General features: G+C 36.1%; 1 protein-coding gene across 2 annotated transcripts in view; it reads left to right on the top strand.

Annotated features, from left to right (window-relative positions):
* negr1 (neuronal growth regulator 1) overlaps positions 1 to 24,159 on the top strand; it is a 174,726-nt gene that overhangs the window by 96,561 nt on the left and 54,006 nt on the right. For both annotated transcript variants that reach the window (XM_032572346.1, XM_032572347.1), the window contains exons 4-5: positions 8,750 to 8,881; positions 22,556 to 22,676. In XM_032572346.1, the coding sequence (XP_032428237.1) occupies positions 8,750 to 8,881; positions 22,556 to 22,676 (253 nt within the window). The remainder of the gene's footprint in view (positions 1 to 8,749; positions 8,882 to 22,555; positions 22,677 to 24,159) is intronic.

The following is a 24,159-nucleotide window of genomic DNA, read 5'->3' as shown; positions in this document are numbered from 1 at the left end:
TTTGTTTTTCTTCAGTCATTCAGAGGTGGAATTGTTGCTGTGTTTTGGATCATTGTCCTACTGCAGAATCCAAGTTAGTTTCAGCTTGAGGTCACAAACACATGGCTGGACATTCTCCTTCAGGAGCTTTTTGTTGACAGCAGAATTCATGGTTCCATTTATCACAGCAAGTCCTCCAGGTCCTGATGCAGTAAAATAGCCCCAGACCATCACACTACCTCCACCATATTTTAAAGTTGGTATGATGTTTTTTTTCTGAAATGCAGTGTTACTTTCATGCTAACTGTAATGAGACACCCCCCCCCCCCCCCCCCCCCAAAGAATTCAATTGTCTCGTCAGTCTACTGAAATCAAATCAAAATCAAATAATTCTTATACCTTCATTTTATGTTGGATTTATAAATATTTCTTATAGAAAAAAAAATGCAGCACATGTTTTTGTTTATGGTCGGTGTTTGTGATCGCTAGCTGTTGAAAAGATACATTTACCCAAAAGAGTTGTGTGTTACAGGCTGCAGAAAAAGCCTGTATAGGTCAAAATAAAAATTGAGTTTAGACCTTTAGATAAACCACAAATCAGTAAAGGTTAGAGGCAAAAATAATTGACCCTCTGGTATTAAGCAGTTCTGTTCTAGAATAGCTATAGATCTTTCTGTTAAATGCAGTTTGCCAGTTGTACCACTAGGTGTCACTGCTGTGTAAATACTTTTCTGTATGTAAGTTAGGAACTTTAGTTCACAAGTGGGATCTGTCAACTAAATTTTTAAATAGTTAGTACGAGGTATTCTTAAACAATAAGCCCTTTACATGATTAGATAAACACATCTGGATTTTTCTTACTTTTCTTACTTTGCTTACTTTGATTTTTCTTACTTTGCTATAATCACTAAAGTGGCAGGATTCAGTTAAATCTAGTGCTTTCCTCTAGGTTGGTAACAGTTAATCGGTTTACATCTATTGTTTGGATGGTGTTAAGATCTTTATTAGCCTATCACCTACACTACTTCATGCTCATTAGCCATTGTGCCATAGCTGTTAATGAGTGAGGATGCCATAGAAGAAAGTGTCCTATTTAACAAAATTAGAGTAAAATGGCATTAGTCATATTTACCTTCTAATTTTAGCTGCATTTATTGTAAAATTTGATGTGGGGTATTGTATCAGATTACTTCTGTGTTCAATTATCATGCCTATCAATATTGTTGACATCTAGAATGCTGATTAAATGGAAACGTTTTAATTTATTTTTATCAAAAAATGCTATAAATATTTTGCAAATATGTCTATAAATTAATGATAAAATAATATATGCTGAAAAGCTTGCTCAGCATAAACATTTTTTTTTTCCAATTCCACACATATTTCTCACAGCCAACTGTCTGAAAATGTGTTTCCCTGCCCAAGGAGCATTACCAAAATGTATAAACATAGAAAGTAAGAGGAAGGTAATCCAGCAGGTTGCAAAAGTGAATGCACAACCAATCAGACATGACTTAAGGCCCCTTTGACCCAATTCCTCTCTCTGGAGTTTAGCACCCTAAGATTGACAGCCGGGGAACAAGAAAGGGTTTATGTATCAAGGTACTGTAACAGCCTTTTTGTCAGACAGCCCCTCCACACAGTGTGCTTTTACCCCTACATCTGGCCCACACCTTAAGTTGGGACCAGAAGTCAACAGTATACAATGTAGCAGTGTGGGCTGTTCTCCCCTTTCAAGGGTTAAAACGATAAATTGATGTAGAAAATGCTGCTCTATGCTATAATAGAATTTCAGCAATGCCTGCCCTATCTGTGCACTGCAGCCCTGAAGGAAGTGTACCCCTCAGCTTCTCTACACAATGTGGGAAATTGCTTACTGCAACAGAACTTAGGCAGTCATTGGCACTGAATACACAATCAACCTTCCCATGATTTCTTTAATTTGCTGCGAGTGAATTGTCCCTCAGGTCAGAGGAGCCTCTGTCAGTTCCTCAGATATCTCCTAGCATGCTCTCACACTCATCTGTGGTAGTCCCTTGGTGGTTTCATATTACACCACATTAGTTTATTTTTCTTGTTTTATTATGTTTTCAAATGGCATATTGTTATCACTGCTTTGTTTTCCGTAATATAAGGGTTTAGTGTGCACAATGTAATGATCTTCAAACAATAGATCAAGGAGAGGATTCTTGTTTAACAACTATGACCTTTGCAGAGCTCCCATCCTTCTGTAATCAATAGGAATACCATTTGCTATATGAGCAGGAAGATGCAACCAGATCTTGCATTGAAATGATGTTGCGTTAATGCATTTGGAAATGGCTGCAGTCTAATGAGCCATATTTTAAAAAAGGAAATTCAATGTTGTTTTTTTTATTTTTCAGAATAATTTGTTTTCTGTGTTTGATAATTTCTTCAAATGAAATATTATGTAAGCAGATATCTCAATAATAAAATGCATAATCAAAAGCCTGTGACATACATCATTGGTAGAGTATTATGCTACGAAAAACAGAAACCACTGGAGGTTTTTGTCAGACAAGAAAACAATTGTTTCTTCTTTTTTTATTAAATGTGTGAACTACGACTGGCCTAAAGTCAATTAGTTATATCTAAGCAAAACATTAGATTTTCTGTGTTCATTTAAGACGCCTTTGTGGTAATCAATTTCTAATTCTGTCAAAAATCAGAAGACATTACCTCTTCAAAATAGTGTCTTGTATTTTGTGTATACTGTATATATACAGTATATGTTATGCTTTTCACTTCCTTGGTAAACTTGAGAAAAAGGTGAGTATGCTGAAGACAGCTTACCTAAAATCTACTCAGTTTTTATAGTAATTAAATATTATGTACAATATAAACTATGCAACAATTTTAATTATTGGTCCTTAATTTATCTTCAATGACTGACCTAACAGATTCCCGTTTTAGCTCAAGTAGAGTCAAAAAAAGAAGCACAAACAAAAAGCTTGAACTTTAACTGATGCTATGGGAAATCAAATGATGTGACAATGGAGGTTGTTAAATCCACTTCCAGAACTGTGGTGATTTTACAACCACTGATATAATCAGCTCATTTTGGTAATGGCCGACGCAGTCCACCATGATCAGCATACATTTGCCGACACCTGTTGATAATCAGGAGTTGGTAATTTAGCCGAGACTCAGCCCAGCTGCTTTTTGTTGACCAATAATTGGACAAAAAGAACATGAACTTCCTCACTTTCAAAGTGTTTTAAAAGACCTGAGCTGATGCTTTGGTCAAATCTGCCTTGTTCATTAAAATAAACTCATACTCCACTTTTTATCATTCTTCAGGCATTAATTGCTATGAATGTGCCTGCCATATGAGACTGTTTCCCCCCTACTGGCTCACAAGCAATTCATTGTGTTTTCTGCAGAGTGGAAATCAGTTCTTGTGGCTGCCAATGAAAACCAAAGCATTTGATTCAGCCATTTGGCAAACGGTATTGGGAGCAACAAGAATAGTTGCCCTCGTGGGTCAGCGCTTTTGATTTTATTGCCCTAATAAAAGACACAAGTGCACACAATGGATTTCTACATCCTGGGTATCATAATTTCCCACTGCAGTGAAATACACTGGAGATGTGCTTCAAGGGCAGTGTTCAGGTCAGCCATTTAGTGCAATTATTTAGTGAAGTTATTCAGCATGTGTGTGTTAAAGTGAGGATTTTTTCCCCCCACTTCCTCTGTAAATAAATAGACTTTGAACAGCTTTTATCCGGATATAAATTACAGGGTACTGGTAGAAAATAAAAGTAAAGAAGAAAGTCCCCTGCTATGTGTTATACTTTGGCATTCTATCCTCTCTAAAAGCCACAGAGAAGTCACTAATGTTAAATAAAATTCTACTAAAGCAAAGCACTTATTTAAATGTATATATCTGATATTATTTTTGTTTTGGGCATGAGAATATTCCTCATACGCACCAATTACTGTAGGAAACCATTGTATTCTACCATATTAGTTGTTAGTAGGCTTTTCAGGATCAAATTCTTTTCAGTGTACTCATACTGGTGCTAATACTCCAAAGATGTGCTTTGTTTATGCAACCTCCCCAAAATTATTCTCTTTTAACTGTTTACCATTGTAAACAGTATAAATTTGTTATTGATCTTTGCACATACTTTGTCCTCACATGAACTTTGTAGATATAAGTGTATTACCTGACTCCCTTTTTACTTTTATTATTCCATCACGCAATGATCCGATTATAAGATTATTTAATTTTAAATTATAGATCATCTGTCTGCTCTCATGAAGATTCTCTCACCCCGGCATGGATAATGTTTCACACTGAAACTGATACCATGACTTTTTTTTCTGAGTAATTTGGCTAGTAATTATTTGACTTCTTGGCAGATCTCATAGAGGATTAATCTTTAATCACCAGATGGTCAGTAGATTCTCAAAAATGGATAAAAAATTTATAAAGTTGAATAACCCAACATCAGGCAAGTGAACACTGAATGTAAGTCCATATATGCCAATGGGCTTACACTATTTAAGCTGAGAGTGCAACAAAATCAACAAACATATATAGAGATGCAGGTCTTGATGTTCTACAAAATCTGCTTGATTTTCTCATGTTACGACCTAAACAATGAGCATTTCTAAGCCACAGACAACTACACTATTTCTCCAATACAAATGCAGCATAGAAACATCCATCCATTGGGTTCACAGTCTGTGCTTTCTAATCTGTGCAGGGTCTATTGCACGAGAGGAGGGCATGGTCTCAGGACAGTTCCTGAGACCATCACAGGCCAACATATGATGGACACACAGGACAAACTCACACACTCACCCCTAAATGCAATTAGAGAGACAAATTGACCTAACATGCAACTTTGTGAACTGTGGGAGGAAGCCAGTAAATGTGAAGAAAACCCACTTATTCATGGTTTGTTTAGTGCATAAATGCAACTCAATTCAGAAAGACAACAGGCAAGGATTTGAACCAAAGACCTTTTTGCTGTGGGGCAACACAGCTACCAACTGCTTCACTGCAGCCATTGAAGAAATTAATAAGAATATTCTTTTGCAATAAAATCATAGTTTATATTGACAATTAATTCAGATTGTCAATGTAACTTGGCAAAAATATTTGGCTACCAAATTTGGTAACCAATATTTGGCTACTATGGTTCATATCAATATCTGATATCTAACATTGATGTAGTTTTAACATAGTTCAAAATCTTCTTTAAGCTTTTTCAGATATGTTTTTTTTTTCAGTCTATGAGACAAGTCCGATGTATTTAACAAGGACTTAAGGGGTTTCTTTTACTACAACTCACATTTAAATACAGACCTACTTGGTTAGTAGAACAGACAATATCCAATCTCTCTCCTGCTGTTGTAGTATAATTTAAAGTCAAGATTACTCTAGCTGCACCTCATGTCTGGTCCCTTGTAAAAGCTGTAGCTAATTTAGTTTAAGCTCTGTGTATCTCTTAAATTCAGAGTTCTATTTATATTCCCTGATTAAAAAAAGCCTTCCTGAGTCAAAATCTGCTGCATATTCTTTTTAGAAGAAGCGGTTTCATAACACATAACCTGTGCAGTCACAAATAGAAGGTGCTTAAACCATGTTTACATAAATTCCTGTTTCGTCTGAGATCACACTTGCTCTGCACCATTTGGTTACTCTATTGACTCACTGGACTGCACTTCTCCTCCCACATCAGTGGGATTAGGTACAGATAGTCTTCACCCACTGAAAATGCTTCTTCAAGGGTGCCAAAGCCTGGCTATGTAAGGAAGACAGCCAACAAAAGCGAGAATTAAGAAACTTGTGTTATGTCTCTGTTTTCTATTTACAGGTTTATTTTGAAGAGATAAATAAAGTGTGTTTATAGAAAGTTCTTTGGACATTTTCTCTACATTGTACCTTTGTCATTTTACTAAGATGTTGCCACCTCAAAAAACTTATTAACAAAAGTGTTTAAACCCAACTTACACACAGGGACAATTTGATGCATTGAATGGAAATGCTATCAGTTCCCATATGCCTCTGTTTTATTCTGGTTCATCTTTTAAGTCATGTCAGTATTATGTGCCTTTGCCTTTCTGAATGTTAAGTTCACAAAACAGAAATGACATGAAACAGATATACAACTACTGATGTTTCTGGTACAAAAATAAAATTATATTTTGCTATTATCCTTATTATATTTATAGCTACAGTAATGGAATGTTTGTTCATGATTATCTTTGATGGGCAGATTCACGTGGAAAGTGAAAAAGCAGGTGTGTTCATAGTAAATATTTATTTAATGTACTCAAAATATCAGAGATATAACATCACAATGTTATTTTGCATGTAAATTACAATCACAGATTTTAGCACCATGCCTGATGTAAAAATATGTCTCTTAAAAAACATTACAGTGTACTTTGGCTAAGGAGTATATCTGCACAGATTTTTACCCATTTATACTGTATATTGAGTATCACTGACATTTTAATGATTTGAAAAACCCTGAAACTCAGTTTTTAGCACTATTCAAACCTCATGTTCTAATTCAAAGGCGAAACAACAATAATATGCAGATAAAACACACGCTTGTTACATACAAGTTCATTCGTAAAGGTAAGAGAAAATGGAGGAAGATAAAACTAGAACAACAAGCACAACAAAATCTGCCTCTCTGACAATTTTGTGATGTCTCTGTTTTGGATGATTGTCAACATCTTTTTATTCTTTTGTGACCAAGATTCACATTTCACCCAAAGAAGAAACACATTTTCCTTCATATATCAACTGCACCTATAATTACAAAATTACAACACGATTAAAGAGACCAAAAACATTTCAGATTTGTGTCTGCTAAATAAAAATCTTGATTTATCGTTAAGCACTGCCATGACTTTATATGAGCTAAAGCAGCAAAAAGTGGGCCGGGCAATTTTGAATACATTTTTAATGCTAAAACAGGCAAGGAAAACTGTAATCTAAAGCCTAAACAAAAGTATTGAATAAACATGAGCCAGGTGTAGTTGACATTTTGAATTAAGTGTGTTTATTTTACACTTTATGTGGTTTTGATAACATTAACTGATTCGCTAAGGTTAACTGATTTGCTAGTTAGCTAGCTGTTTGGTTAATTAGCTGTTTCCAGTAGCCATCCCACAGGGAGCGCTTTATTTCACCAACAGACATGCTAACAATCAGAGCGTGTTGCCAATTAGTTTAAAGAGATTATCTGCTAAACAGTTTTACCCTAAAGAGTAACAGGTGGGACTTCTTTTGAATTCAAGCCAATCTAGTGGAAAAAAATGTTTCAAGTATATCTGGCATCTCATTAAAGTGAATTTAAAAGTTAAGAAGGAGATGATAGAAAGTTTTTTCCATGATTTGTGGCCATTTAAACTGGAAATTAATTTGTAAATACTATGTTGCAGTCTTTTCTGTTTTTACATTATGGGGTAAAATAATGTAAATATGTATTTATTTTTTAAATACATAAAATAAATGTATGTATTTATTTTTAAAGTTGCATTTTTTCATTTGCAATTATCCTATTATGACTGGTGTGCATTTGGAAAGTAACATTTTGAGGACTTATGAGTGAATCACTTTATCTCATCTCACTAAATGAATAATTTCTCAGGTGATTTATTACTCTCTAAACATGTCAGAAAACAATGAAATTGTGCTAATCTCTTAGCCTTAGATGATAGATGTACATAATCAGTGTAAACGTCACAGATGGTCAGTTTGCTCGCAACCTTGCACTTGAAGCAAGGTTGTCACATCAGGAAGGTACTAAAGAAATCACTGTCTTTATTAACAGACCTTAGAAATAGCAGGCAATTAACTTTAAATCCACCAGTGAATGAACCTATTCGTTTTATGTTTAATAATACAATAAGTGGCATATTCTCAGTACTGCTAGAAGTAAACTTCATTTACATCCTTTTGTTCTGAATAAAACTGTGTCGAAGCCATTATTGCTTTCCAGCTTTTGTTGTCTTTGTCTTTGAACAAGCAAATATGCGCAGCATCCCCGCCACCAATTTGTGTGTGCGTGGAAAACAAATTATATCGTGCTTGGTAGGAGCCAAGGTTAAAAGGAGCTGTACAAGTGTACGCCATTTAAATTATCTTCCTCTGTGTATTTATATCTCCTGATTCTAACTGAGTTATGGTGCACACTGTTCTGTATCTCACTGTTTTCTCATTACTTTCCTTGATATGCAGTGGGAGCTTAAGTCTATCAGCTGTGACAGTGTTAGTATGTTTTAATTTTCTGTTAATTAGAGCTTTGAGCGTGCACGTTTGTGCAGATTTTCTCTTATCAAGTTAAGTATGCAGCCTGCACGGCAGTTCTGTTGCTTCGAGGCTACAGCCTTTGGCTCATCCAACTATAAAGCACTGGCATTTGCATTGAGTCATCAAATCTGTCTGTGTGTCAGGAGGTAGCTGTGTGCTTTGATAAGAACAAATTATAAGTGGATGGCTGGGAACACAACATTATTTCCTGCCACCATATCAATAAAAATAGATCAATTCACTGCTGATGTGCTACTTGAGAATGCAAAGAGGGGAATGAGGGGTTCAATGCGATGTCTTAATTGTTATGCATCTTCTGTTCAGGCTTAAATTTGAAAGCAATTTACCACAAATGAAATCTACCATGGAAAACAGCAATCCTTGTGCAATAGATTGTGATTTGTGTGATGTGCTTGTATTCTGTGTGGACACGTTGTAAGTACTTAGCTTCCATTTTTCTCTTTCCAGCCAGGAAGTATGACAGCAGCGAATATCTTAACATCACCGGCATCACAAGGGACCAGGCTGGAGACTACGAATGCAGTGCTTTAAATGACATTGCCTCTCCTGACACCAAAACAGTAAAAGTCACAGTCAACTGTAAGTACATCTCTTTCTTCTTCCTCTTTTTTTAGCACGCTTCTTTCACCGACACAAGGAAAGGGACAGGGGCAGCCTGAAGTGCCACCGGTGTCGCATCAGTGCCACTGCTCTTCAAAAAAGTACATCTTGTGGAAGTTTGACAAAGTAGAAAGCCAGACAGCGAAGTTTCTTAATATTTAATGTGAGAATTTCCTTTTTGTCTGTGCATGCAGGTGATTAATTTGCGCAAAAGAAAGGTCTGACTGTTCTAAGCGCTATTCCATTATGCAGGTAATGAGTCTTTCAAAAGTGTAAGGAGACAGTAATGAGGAGCCCAGGCATTAATGAATGATACCGGGCTTTAGCTGTCGTGGTCACATGGAATTCAGCACCACTAGGAATGAGCAAGAACAGGGGCTTGACAATTATGGTCGATCCTTCTTTCTTTATAAGTGCTCCTTCACCGCACTGTTGTTCAGGGAGGTTTTTGCATAAAAATCCTGGGTTGGATCTCTCTTTTCGGCATAACTTATCATTCAGCGTGTTACATAGATGTTAGGGGAGGAGCAGTAGTGAGAGAAAAGTGGTTCTTTTGCTGATTCCGAAAAGCTAATCATGCACGTTTTCTCATTTAACCTTCAGGAAATAAGGTTATTTTATATTATACATTTTTGACTACCTAATTATTTTTTTACAGCTTTGTGTCTTGCAGCTCCTGTACTATATTTTCACCTCACTGTGTTAAGATAGTTCTTATTTCTACCTCCTTATAAAACCAAATCCTGGCACCATTATTTCAGTCTAATGTTTGGCTCTAATGAGCTGGACATGAGTGCAGTTACAGAGACCAGTTATTTATAGCTCTATTGAGACGTGGGTTCAAGGATGAAAAGTGCTTTGACAACCGGTAGCGTCTTTGTGTTAACAGAAGAAAGGAGATATTCTCAGTAGTTGATAGGGCATGTCGCAGCCAGACGCTGCATTTTAAAGTAAGACTGCAGGGTTTTGTTGCGTTAGTCTCAAAACTAAGTGAATAGATTAGGCATAATTTCCTTGGCTGTGAGACAAAGTGTGCACATCGCAAGCTTCGGAAAGACACTTGAAGCTGAAGTTTGTTGCAGCTGGTCAAGTGTTGAGGCAGTTTTTACCTCCTGCCCTCATAAAGCTGCAGAGCTCTCTTTGTTATTGATTTGATGCGCTAAGGAGAACAGCGATAATAACAATTTAAATGGTATATTATAAATTTGTATGTGAGAATCTTATATAGTTTCATGTTACCTGGTAATTTATCACATGTTTTTGCTTTAATTCAAGTCCCAAAGAAATAAAGAGCTTGCTGTGTCATTTGTGATGTGACTTCCTCTGCCATTGCTCATCTTTACCTCGGACAGTAACAACAGACCTGAGCACAGCACAATGCTATAACACTAGCGCATAAAAATTACATTATTTGCAGTAACAACTGACTTGAACAACATATTATATTAGGAAACATTCCTACATTTGCCTAGCACTTCAACAAACTGCTTAGAAAGATCCTCAGTACTTTGTGATGTGTGTTTGAACTCTCTGAGTTTAAATTAAATAATTCCAAACCCCGGAAATGGTTCTGATCATTACCGGGCTGTAATGTGTTCAAGCCTGCCATGGATACCCGCATCTTAAGATGCGGGTATCCATTAATAATTATTTATATTAATAAGATTGTAGGTAGAATTCTACCTACAATGACTGTAAATGAAAACTATTGAAATAGAAAACATAGCAGTAAATATTGGATGTATTCTACAATTATCACTCCAGTTAAAGTTCAGAAAACAATTCTTCAGAGGAAGAAAAATCTTTGATGAACTTACTTTAGTACAAGCACACAGCAGAGATGCAGTTATTAGGCCAGATGAACAAGGCACTAATGTTGCAATAAGTAAAACTCAACAGACAGCTTAATAGTTCTTACTTTTATGGATTATTTTTTTCTTGATTGGTTTATCTTTAAGACCTGAGTTCCACAACTCTCCTCCCATTCCTCTTCACATGTTAGCCAGGACCTCAAGCTACAACTGGTTTTCTGTCCTGATGTAAAATCAAAGCTACTTTATCACAAACAATTTTTCAAGAAGATGTTTGTTCAAGAGGCTTTTTTCATCAATTTGTGATTAATTTTCTTTAGCCTCAGCCGTACCTTCCCTCAACTTTCCCACTGACTCAGCAGTACGGACATATCGGTCATAGATCAACTGAACAAAAACTGAAGTAATTTTACAAATCTTGTAAGCTGATCTTTAATCCGTGCAAATAATTCACCTGCTCATTATGCTCACCCTGTCTGGACATTGGCTAATCAAGAAGATATTCCAAATGAACACTAAATAAAATCTAACCAAACAGTGTTTTTTTTTTTATAGATTCTGATTAATTCAGCTTTTTAAGATTACTCCTATTTTCTCACCCTTTTCAAAGTATACCCTTGCGAAGCACTTTGTGATCTATATGTCTGTGAAAGGTGCTATAGAAATAAAAAAAATACCGACTTATTTTTTACCTGTCTTATTTTTTACAAGGAACCCATGTGCACATTTCCACTTTGCCCTTATAGTAGATCCATGCTAATCTGGAGGTGACATGTCAGAACGTTATAATATTTTTCTCAATCCTAGATAACCCCCTTTTGGAGCAGGGAAGGAGGACTAACTTACAAGAAACTGCTGGAACGAAATATCTGTTGCTCTCAAGATCAGAAAGGAGAGATTTCTGCATCTGGGCAATAATCAGTTACAGTATGACACAGTTTTGTACTGCGCAGTACAACACTGATGAAATGCTGTGTGTATGTTCACTTCAACAGGGGGACTCTTTTTTCATCTTTCTCTTTTTTGATAATTCATTATAACAACATATTTAAATTTAAAAAGTGTGAAGCATCTTAATAGGTATAGGTTAAGCAATACCAAGCCACTTGTTGTTTTCTAAGTTTTCCAGGCTATTGAAATGCTTTTTTGAATATGGGTATGCATTTTTTGTTTTTTACATGCAAAATCTCTCTTGCTACTCTTTCATTATATGAACATGATGTTTAATGTAAAACATCTCAGATATCATTTGCCTAGGTGATGCTATTGTATGCATATATAAATGACTCCATTTATTTATTATGCTATAAATGTTTCACAATTCTTTATATACTGTTATATAACTGAGTTATGACCACCACTGATTCAAATATAGTCAGGGGATTTTTGTTGTTTTTTTTTTTTTCTGCTTCACAGCCGCCTCTTGCATGAAAGGTTCTGAGTTTTATTGCAGCTGTTTAGCATTCAAAGTGCTGTGAATCCATTAAACCCAAATAAACAAAACATTTAGCTGACATTAAAGAAGAGGAACATTGGTATTTAGTGGCTTTAAATGGGAAAGAAAGGTATTTGTAAGCTGTTGCTTTCAGTCTGTTTAGAAAATATATATTTAAAAAATTCAATATACATTTTGTTTTTAATTAGGTACCTTCAGTGACACATATGCCATTTTCCAACTTTATGAAAGCAGAATGAATAAATTCCATTTGTCCACTGGAATGCCTGATTCAGTCATAGCACATACAGTAAAGCTGCATTCATGAAAAACCCAAGCGTAGTTATGTCTTTAATGAGAGCTAGACTTAGCCAAGTTTTTAAATTATTATTAGCTTTTATTTGACTTCAAACAAGAACACAGTCCTACAAGGCAAAAACACACATGTTTATATTCTAAAAATAAAAGTAACACTGCTCTTTTTGGCTTATTAAATAAGACTCTTGATTTGCTAAAATGGTCTCCAGAGGATTTTACACGTGTCGGATCTGTTTAGTCAGTCAACAATGTAAATTGTTCCATTGAAAGGATTTCAAAGCGAATAACATCTAGATACAACTGAATGTGGATTATTTTTCTTTATTTCTCATATATACCTAGATAATGTAAGTAACCTATATGGTGTGCACTGACCCCCCCTTTCACCATGTTAGCATTGATCTGTTGTTTTCTTTCTAATAGCAGTTTAATGAAATTAAGTCATAAAGATCAATTTGTCAGACCTGCACCAGTTATTCTTAATCACGCTATTTAAACTGCATACAATTCAGTGGCATTGACATTTCATGGGTTAACAGATTAATTAAATACATACAGTATATGTTCCTTCAAAAACAATGTGGGGTTTTTTCTAAGTTAAGAGTACAGTTGACCTCGGAGCTAATTGCAGATTAAGGACACTAATTAAACTGAGCGAACCTGAGTAAGGAAAATAAAACTGAGCTTGAGCATATTTCCAGTTTTAATAAGAGCAGCCTGCAGTTTGCCTTTCTATAATATGGTGGTTTAGAGACTTTGTCACTGTGCATGTGTTGCAGCACTTGCAACCTCAGCTTGGATTTCTCTAAAGCTCGAAAGACCACTTTGATTAAATTACTTGCCTGAGTGGGCTTCTTGCCTTTATTCGCGCAGTGATAAATGAATGCCGACTGAATACTTTTATCAGCTAAAGCTGAAAGATGGCAGTCATACAGAAGGTCGTCCTGGAATCAGATTGGATGAGGGCCCCTGCTTGGCAAAAGGATATTTCAACTGCGAATTTACCCAATGAAATTCGATCTCCGACCTACTTTTCAAATTTACATATTCATCTTCACTGCAGGTGGGTCCTGTTATTGGCTGAAATTCTCACGACACAGTAAGATTCAAAAGCATAAATATCACATCTCAGCAGCTAAGTTGCAGGGATGAGTGAGAAGGAAACCACGGTGGAACACCTCCGCCTGCGATCAAAAGCCAGCATTTCATTAATTAATGAAGCCACCTAGTTCCAGAATCAAGGCGTTCATCACTAACTGTGTAGATAAAACATTAACAGCAATCTGTTTCTCTTTCAAGATGAGAAATCAGAGGTGTCTGACCTTGCTAAGCAGTTTACAAGGTTCTTCCTCGCACACGGATAAGTCTGCTGTTCTACAAGATTATGTTGCAAGGTGAATTTGACAGTGTGCACAACATTTTTTTATTATTATTTTTTTTCTTCCCACAAGTAAAAGCAATTCAGACATTAATCTGTCTTTTGCTTCATTTTATGCCTTTTTTGTTGTGGGTTGTATTTGCATTCACACCACCTGCTCTGATCATGTTTGTACACTCATGTAGTATTCACAAAACTGTCACAGATGAGTTACCAGAAGAGGAAAATGACACAATAGCTCGGGCACTCCTCACAACTGTATCCAGATACATAAAACAGGTTGTAGTTTGATAACTAATAATGTATGAAGCCCTAAATTTGCATACGAGCAGCACATATGAATTATTCTCTGTATATTTATGAAGCTGTTTATTCATATATTTCGTTAATAAATCTCATGAAATTGTATGAGAGCACAAGCTATATTTAGAGATATATTGTTGCACATGAATAGAAAGACATTATGTTCCCTTAATTAATCCTTTACATTTAAAGTGTTGTTTGAACCACACATAAAGAGGCATGATGAAGTAGAAGTAAAGAAAAAGCATCATTTGTATGCTTACTTTGACAGAGTGTGAAAAAAAGGGAATTGGCTTTATTTTGTTCACAGTTTCTGAAACATAAATTGATTAAATGGAAATGCAGAAAATCCAATCAGCTCAGTGAGTTTAGAGTAAATTAGCCTACCGAAGTAATAACAAAAGAGACAGCTAACTTACAAACAAAGGGCTAAAATTCACATCAGTTTTCACAAAGACAGAATCAAAGCTATGTTGGAACAAACTTCTTACACAGCTCACCGAAGCAGCATGTGGACGCTTAAAAAGGAGCCAATAATCATCTTGAAACAAAAGATTGCAGTAATCTCCAATTACTCATCATGTATTGAGGAGTAGTTTCTTGGCACCTGTTGTAAAGATGTGTACAAAAGCATTAAAATAAAGTGTTGTTCTGGGAAGTTAGTGACCCCAAGTTGTCGATCTTTATTGCAGTCCTAGTGCACTTGTTTGATACGAGTGCAACTCTAGCATCAAACAAGTGTTGACAAGTGTCAAAGTTTTTTTTTTTTTGTTGTTTTTTTTTCTTTTTTTAGCAATTTTTATTATTGCTCTGATATGGACAGTGTTAAAAAGGAAGATTTTCAGGTGATGCTTGAGGATTAAAACACATCTGGTGACTTCTGGTTCTCTTGTTTTTTCCATTTTGAAGACTGAGAAAAAGGCCTTTGTGCCGTTTCGTATTTATATCTGAAGTAAAAGTCAAGTCATAGAGAACAGCGTTAAAAGATTATTTCATTTTTATTGACTTCAGATGTCTTTGCTGTGGACATCAATACTTTAGAAAGGTTCTGTTTTTAAGAGATGTGAGATTGTTTTGTAAAATGCTGGACAGAATGCAACTAAAACATTATTACCAGATTTCCCTGTGACTCTTAAAGATATCAGTTTTAACTTCTAACATCCGGGCACCCTGGTGTTATCTGTTTAATACTAGACTTTTTGAAAAGTTCTGTGCCGTCAGTATTTCCTGATGTGCTCCTTAGTGGTTGAGCAGCTTTACTATTTACAGGATGGTGACCATGAACACATCAAGTCTGACCTTTCAGAAATATGTAGATCTATCCTTCAAGTATCTTTAGAGTGCCCTTGCTGGATTATTTCGGCAGTGATATTAGCTACTCCCATACTGATGGCGTCCTGAATGACTCTTTTCAGCAGTGATGTCCGATGTTAGTTCTGAAGGGCTGGATGTTTCAGGTGTTTTCCCAGATCAGGAAAACTTCTGAAAATTAATTTTTATTAGAATGATTACGTGTGTGAAACCTTTAAGAAGGAAGCAGCTCGAGCAGGAGCAGCATTTTATGTAGAATTATATATTTTTTCTATTCTCTATTTTAAGGAATGCAGCAGAGAGAAAAAAAAGAATAGATTCTGTTCTCTCATTGGCTGTCAAATGTAACACGGCACATATTGTCCAAAATCCACATACGATCTGTGACGAGGCTTTTGAAGTGTTTCTCCCCAGATACTGCTGAGCAGCTGAGGGTTGTGTGCTGATTTACAGAAAAAAAAGAAAGATAAATACAGACAGCTAAAAGGAAACATGGATGAATTCAAAACGCACATGGCCAACATGTGATATTTCTATTGGGATTCATGTTTTTCTGCATAAACTCTAGTTATGTTTAATTGACCTCAAAAATACTTTTTTTCATATGAATATGTTTCTGGAGTGATCCACAATCAGAAAATTATCCAACAAATACCTGCTGCATGAAGACATTCAGGTTGTTTCACGGATTATATGCTATATGTAAATTTATTAAAAAATCTTGTTTTTGATATCCAGAATAATTTTGCTTCTTCAAATGCCTCCAGAAGATATTTTCATAGTATAGGTTAACAGCTTTATGATATAATCTGAGACTGATTATTTATTTACATTGGTAGAATATGAATTAGGCCTGAAACATGCTATAACCACAATTTAAAAGAAATAAGTTGATCCAATGTTTGTTTTGTTTCATATTAAAACCTTTTTTCTTTAAATGATCATCTGCTTCACCATATCAGGCTTAAATCACTTAAAGAACATATAGGTATGCTGATGCTCTGTAGAATGGAAGCAGTGCACTGATTTAAACCACACATTGTCTCTTTATAACCACGAGTTAGTGTGTTAGAAAAGACTGTGTATGTGTTTTGCACATGCACATTGTGTATGCATTCACCCTCTAAAGTTTTAATTGGATTCCTCCGACACACTGTCACTCTTTGTTTTACGTTCTTTTATCTATGCTGTTTTTATGCACACTAAAGTGTCTACACAACTCTTTCCCTTCGTTTTTTTAATTATGGGTTAGGGGTTTAACTTTGCACAGATAGACTTAAACCTTTTTACTTCATGGCACAGTTTCACTTGCCTTGCAAGCTGTACCCTACTTGGTTCAAAGTTTGCCAGCCATTTTTACGCCTCCTGCCTCCCCCAAGCACCCTGCAGCTGTGAATTCTGCTCGCACTTTCACCAACACTTTTTTTTTTAAAGAACAGCCTTTTTCCTTGCTTACAGTTATTTCCCAACAAAAGTATAAACATTTTAAATAATAATGAGGATGCATATTAGATCTGTTGTAAGCCTTTCAAGCTATACCTCTGTGGAGGGTTTGCAAAAAATAAGCCAGCAGTGTAAACTGAAAATTAGTCATTCTGAACATTACTTTGTCTTTTGTTTGTTCCCATCTTGCCTTTCATTCTAGTTCTCTTCTCATGTATGCTGTTTGTGACGCAGACGTTGCTGGTGTGGATGCTCCCCCAGCATGCACTTCTGACTCCGCGTAAAGAGTTGTTCTGGGAAGTCATGACCGACTCACATAAATAAGCAGCTAGACCTGTTTGCCTAGCACGACCATCCAATATTACAATGTCAAGTAATGATGACAAAGTAAACAACTATTAGCAGAGTGTGGGTGTGTTTGGACAGTATTTCACTGTCAGTCATTATGGACTAATAGCTGCATAGCTCTTCATTTGCATGTGACAAAATGCATGCCCTGACTGTTGTGTGTGTGTGTGTGTGTCCAGTGTGAGTGCAGTGTTGGCTTGTAAGGTTGGATCAAAGGTAGGAGAAATGTTCCTTCCACGGCTCAAAGAAATCAGGTGTTGAGAGTGTTTTAAAGTAAGACACAAAGTCTCTGTTGAGCATTTGTCGAATACTCAGGCTTACAATTCAAAAGAGAAGGCTTCCTAGAATTGGTTTCTGATCCAATCCTAAGTAGAGTTAAAGCCAGTGCCCTCAAGCTGTTTGGATGTAAATCCATCTCTCTACATCTCTCCAAAGCTCTCGTCTTGATTGCTATTTGGATTCCATGCTACACGAGGGGCATGAATAAATGAGTGAAACCGTGATCTTCAGCAGAATAAATGTTCTTGCTAGTATCACATCAGAATTTATTGGCACACATCGACTTCCTTTTTATGCTTCATCTTTGGTTTTATTGTCTGATTTTAAAGCTGAAGTAGTTGACAAAATCAAATATCTTTAAAAGCACAAGTTTACGTAAAAGTCTGAGTTTTATTCCTCATTGTATTTCAATGTCCGAGCTTTAAAAAAAAACCTCTTGGCTACAGGCTACACCATGTACATGTATACATGACTCTTTAACTATCACTTCTATGGTGTGAGTGGTAGTTATAGAGGTGGTCTGACTCAGTGCAGGATCCCACCTAGTGACTCAGGTTTGGGGTATAGGTGGGTGAGATGACTTATCCGGTGGGATCTTTGAATAATTGTCGAGACTCAGTAGTGGATGTGGTCTGATAGTGATCCCTTGCTTGACAGTTGTGTTGTGGGGGTGGATTGCTTGGTGTTGTGTGCTGGCACATTTGTGAAGAATATAGGTTGTTGAGTCTGCCAGTCTACTTAGTGCATTTGATCTGCTTTTTCTTGTCACTCACACTGCAGTCCCTCCAGGCCCACCACAGTTTAGCTGCCAGGTTAGGACATTTAAAGAGAAAGGTAATTTGTCAGGAAGTTTTGCACATTGGACTATTTAGTGTTAAATACAGACAATGGATTAAACCTCTTCTGTGGGCCCAAACAGAATGGCACATTAAGCTGGTTATTTTTAAGCCATGCATTGTATGAAAAGCAGGAGCACATTGTTTGCTTGCTGTTTTGAATTGAAAACTTAATGAATTAATAAATCCTGGCAGCAGACTGACAAATAAGCTGGACAACGAAGCCTACAGATGGTAGTAGGGAACACTGTCTCTGTGTGTATGCTGACAAGTCATGCACTGATGAGTCTATTTCTTAATTGCTGGAAAAACCATTTTTTTCAGATCTGACTCTAGATATTGGATATTAATTAATAACCATCCATTTTATGAGTTTGCTTGGTCAACAATTGCACTCTAGTGAGTAAATCTTGATCATAAATCTTGTAGAGACATGTGGGGCATAATCTTTGTCGTGTTGACAAGCTTTGTATAAAACAGGTGCAGCTGAAGTCAGTTTGTGATCAGCCCACAACTGGCCATTTGTCACCCCTGAGGGCTTCGCATGTGCTCATTTTTCTGCTATGCCCGTGCTATTCCTGGACCCAACCCTTCACCCCCATCTGGTAGAGTCACTACGACTGCAGGTATGATTTAGAGCGCTACCCCAGCATTCTGTAGGTACTAAATTACCTGGATTATTGAATTTTTATGATTTTTAGTGCACTACTTTGCATTCTCCTCCAAACCTCCTGGTGTATTGCACAATATATGATGATATAAGACATGCCAGCAAGTTAAAATTGGAATTATTGGATTTGACTAGATTTTATGGCTGTGATCCGTCATAACAGAATCCAGTGCCAAGCTCCAAATTGAAAGGATGTGATATTATTGATATGCATAAAAGCAATGGCCTTCTGGACCACCTGCAAAGGTGTATGGAGCTTTTTCTACTTTCAGTGCTGTAATAGTTAAATGATTTTTTGAACTCTGCTTATTTGCTGTAGATATTTTAAACAAGACCTTGAGATAGGCAATATAATGCAAGAACCTTGAATTTTTTTTTTCTGCTTACACTACTGCAAAAAATAACTTGTCCTTTTGTTGTTCTTGTTATAAGCAAGATAACACATTATTATCAGACCAGACAAACATTTAAGACACAAAGCATAATGTCAAAATGCTTTGACATTATTATTATGTTTATTTGTATTGTGGGTAGTGTGATGTTAGATATGGGTATTTTAAACATACATCTCATCAAAAGAGCTATACAGAAATAGTTTCAAGTAGTAGTTTCAATTGTGATTAATTAAATGAGGGCTTTATTTGAAAAACCCAGCTTTTTAAGTTTTAATCTAAGTATTTTGCATAAAATTGCAATCATAATGTCTTGTGGATTAAATTAATATTGAGTTATAAACAAAAAGATTTGTTTAACTTAAATTGGATGAAATACATTTTGCTTTACTCATTCAAAAGGATAACTTTATGCCAAGAAATGTCAGAAATTGTCCTATGTTCACCTTGTACATTTCATTTAGATTGTTTAAAGCATTGTGGAGTCTGATGGTTCTGTTTGGGGATATTGTCATGCTGCAGAAGGATTTGGAAACTCATCAGACACCTCCTCATTGTATTGTGTAGTGGATAAACACCTAGAGTGACTATCGCTCTGTATAGGACTTTCTATTTGCTAATCCCTTTTGTTGGCTCAGTCTAATTTGCTTGTCAGGATTTTAACAACTTCTCATGGAGAAGAGTAAACCACATTAACCATAAATAGAAAATCATTTTTCTATAGAGAAAACAGAAATCACTGTTTGTCTTAACAAATAATTGGTTGTAAATAAAAGTGAAATGAGTCAGTGCATAAATTGAGCATGGTTTAGAAAACAATTGGGATTTTCTCTACTTATTCTTACTAAGAATTACTAATATGTATTTGTTAAAGTATTTTAGGTGTGAGGTTTCAAGTATTGACTCTCCTGGCTGAGCCGCAGTGTTCACTGTCCTGGTAACTGTACAGGATGACAGCTAGGTCACCCTGACACTTTGAGAGCCTTCAGATAATCAATGATGCCGCACAATGACACCAATGGAGGATTACGAGGACTCGCTAAGCCGCTGTCGGTCAGCACGCTGCATTGATTTTGTCACAGTTGTTATTGCCATGTATTTCTGGGGCTGTCGAATTTGGTGGCAATTTTTTTAGCTCCCTGTTTTATTCCTTTGCTTTAAATGTCATTCAGACCTCCTCCCTCTAAATGCTTATCACATTAATTGAATTATGTGTAGGCAGAGTCTGCTCTTCCTTAAAACTGCTGGTGGAGTCTTCAATTTTTCTTGTTTTTATTGCCAATAATGCTTATTTTTCTGAAAATACATTGAAATTCTGAAAGTTTGAACAAACTTGTCATATTTCTGAAATGGAAAACTGTTAGTAGTATTACTTAATATTCAAGCGTAGACACAGACATCTTTGCCCTAACACCTTCCTCAACCTCCCTTGCATGGTGTCCAACATTTTACACAGTGATAAATGAACACAAAAACCTTAAGCATTACCTATTGCTTAAGGCACTCTTGAAACCTTGGCATTATACTGCTGAGCCAAAGAAGTAAAAAGAAATAGTTGTATAATTTGGCACAAATATAAAAAGGTGGAAAAAATCACAAAGACCAGGCATGTGAATGCACTCATTAGGATGCAAAGGAAAGCTGGTCAAAGGGCATCCATCATCCCAAAGCATGCTGTCACTTCGTTATGCTTCTCTCATATGGATATACACAATAAGTACAAATTCCTCTTCACACCTTTTTTGCACAGATCTGTTGGATCCTACCTCATTTATCTGTGCTGACTTTCAGGCTTGCTGAAATATTGCTCACACACTGCTTCCATATTGCTTTCTTTTAATTAAAACCAAGTCTATCTCTAACAAATATTACATGTGCACATACCCAAACCATGACTGCCTATTAGATAAATTTGCTGTTGTCTGCAGTTGGTGTAATTTGATGGGAGTTGGCATTTTGTTGCTGTGTTGGGAAGCTGCTGCAGCCCAAGCAGAGGTCATCCATCAGGAACATCTCCAGATCCAATTGAAAGGAGAGGTTTGCAGGCATTTAGCCAAGCCTGTTCCACTTCGCACAGACCGCATCTCTGACAATCAGGTCATTCTGAAAGGCTCATTGTCAGGGTTTTATATAGTCTCTCTCTCATATCAAACACAACTGGGTATTTTACTGATGAATGAAGGAGTGACCCTAAGAGTGTAAACTTTTTCTGTGGCATATACTCCCAGGCAGAAAATTGGATGGATGGCACAAAGAAACTTTATTTATTTATCTACTTATTTAATTGTTTTCTCTGCATCTGCTTGGGCAGAAGGGCTCAAAGTCAGCCCAGACCGTGATGCAATTTTGGATCGTTTGCCCCATGAACAAACTTTAGTTCTAGTTCACTCAGTCTGTAATATTCTGGCTTGTGATTGTAGCACAGAGTAATGTAAAAAAAAACACACAATGTATGAATATATTTGCATGACCATTTCCCTTTTTATTTAAGCTAGTCAATTTAGCACAATAATAATGTATAATAATAATAATAATAATAATAATAATAAAGAAACTCTAAAGTGAAACCTTTATTACTATTCTAAAATTGTTTTGTTTTTGTATTTTCACTAACTGTGTTATACATTAAACAAAACAGTTATTTTCTTAAATTCATTTTTTTTAACATCAATGCCTTAAATGGTTTAAAGGCATTGTTGTTTGAAAGCTGTGTGAATGCATAAAGTACTGAAGGATGGCGTTGCTTTGGAAACTGCCCATATGCAGAGCTGCCTTCATGACATTGGCAAAGAGATTTACACCACATTTCAGTACATGAAAGGAATCTCATTTGGCATTCAAAGAACCTGCCTCTACCAGCCAGTCTTTGAACTTCCATTAAGCCATTTATCACCATGCTGTGCAATTCTTTTTTATTTCCCTTTACTCTAAGGAAGGAGGCCGTTCTTCTCAATTCAGCATCTGTTGACCCTGAGCATTCAGTTTGTCCTATACAAAATGTTCAGAAACCAGAATTTTAGACGTCATGAAATCTAAAGCACCATATGTACTTGAAGCTATTCTTATACAAACAATAGAACATAAATGTCTCTTTTTTTTTCAAAAATGTCCTGTAATCTCTTTCTCCAGTTCCACCGGACATCCATGAAATGAAGAGTCACGGAGTTGGTTTGGGGCGCACAGCACTGCTGCGGTGCGAAGCTGCTGCTGTGCCTTCTCCAACCTTTGAGTGGTACAAGGGTGAGAAAAGGTAAGTGTTGTCTGATGGCGTGTACTGTCACATCACAACATGTACGTAGTTGCATCACTCTCCTGCATGTGCTCTGGATGTGGCTTTTGTAGTACTAAGCTCCAGCATCGCATAGTGTCAAACTAAAGGGTTTACTATTTGATAACATGCAGTTAATATATGGTTGCTACACAGTCTTGGAAGGTTTGGCTTTATCCTTTGATGCATATGAAAAAAAGCACTTAATACTGTTTTTCTGTTTTTACAGACAAAACTAAAAATGAATGCAGTAATTTTACAATAATTTATATAAAATTTAAATGTGTATCTTCAATTTGTCATAGCTCATGTTGGTTAAATTTTGTTGGCAACTCTTTCTATGAAATACATGATTCTATTACACTATTTCAAATCAGCTCAGATTTTTCACTGTTTAGAAATGAGCAAACCGACATGGAGGCATAAAACGCTGGGTCCTGAATCCTCATGTTCTTGTAAAGCTTGAACATTTCTCCTATTCTTGCACATATTTTCTGTGAGTGATCTTGTCTCATCTTACAGTCCAAAACTACAGATGCTAGGTTTAACTAGCTAACCCTTTATTGCTTTTATTTGAGCGTGCATATGTAAAAAGTTGTCCATTCTGTGTCCAGAGCTCTGACAAGAGTGTGAAAAAGTTTGGAAGTGTCTGAAATTTCAGTTGTATATTTAGAATGGAAAACCATTTATGTTTACAGTGTGTAAAAGTTAGATCTTTCTGTCTACCTATAAATTCAGTTTCTGGGTTTTGCATGTTCCTTGTTTTAAAGTCTAACCACTGAAAAAGTATCTGTGGAAAAACTGCAAAGTTAAGTATTGTATAAAATATGACTGAGAACTGTAGAAATTTGAGTCTTGAAAGGTATGTAATTTTGCTAACATTTACTGGAACATGTTGTTTCTTTGAAACAAAATAATGCTATATATACAGTATATACTGCATATACTGTATATATACTGTATATATGTAAGATTTTTAAGTAAGCTGTGCTACAATTTATCAATGTTTATTATTGTAATGTTTGAATAAGTATACACCCCTTCTTTTAATTTGTTCATGTTAGCATTGAGGCAAAACATTTAACATTGATTTTAGACATACTTTTACATGTATGTCTTATGTACATGCGTCGACCACAGCTTACTATTGTTGATGCAATGAGTGGCCATATTGAAATGTGAAGTCAGCGAATGAAGACATAACTGGGAGTAGTCAGAGTTGCTCCCACTTTCCCTGTGGGAAATTTGACTTCAGTGAGGGCATTTTGGTTTATTTTTCCTACTGGGAAGTCGGAATTTCCCAGTAGAGACTACAACCAGAGCACAGCATAAGTTCTTTTTATGCTTGTTTTGTTTGTTTCCCAAAAATAATGGTTTTCTTTGTCACCCCATTCCTCATGCCTCTGGGGAGAGCCCACAAAAAACACTCCAGCAGGAGTCACTTGTAGCTTTTTCTTACCTTGCA

This window comes from Xiphophorus hellerii, chromosome 9 (assembly GCF_003331165.1).
Source record: "Xiphophorus hellerii strain 12219 chromosome 9, Xiphophorus_hellerii-4.1, whole genome shotgun sequence".
Classification (NCBI taxonomy): domain Eukaryota; kingdom Metazoa; phylum Chordata; class Actinopteri; order Cyprinodontiformes; family Poeciliidae; genus Xiphophorus; species Xiphophorus hellerii.
Note: the sequence above shows the minus strand (reverse complement) of the source record. Positions and strands in the feature narration are given on the sequence as shown.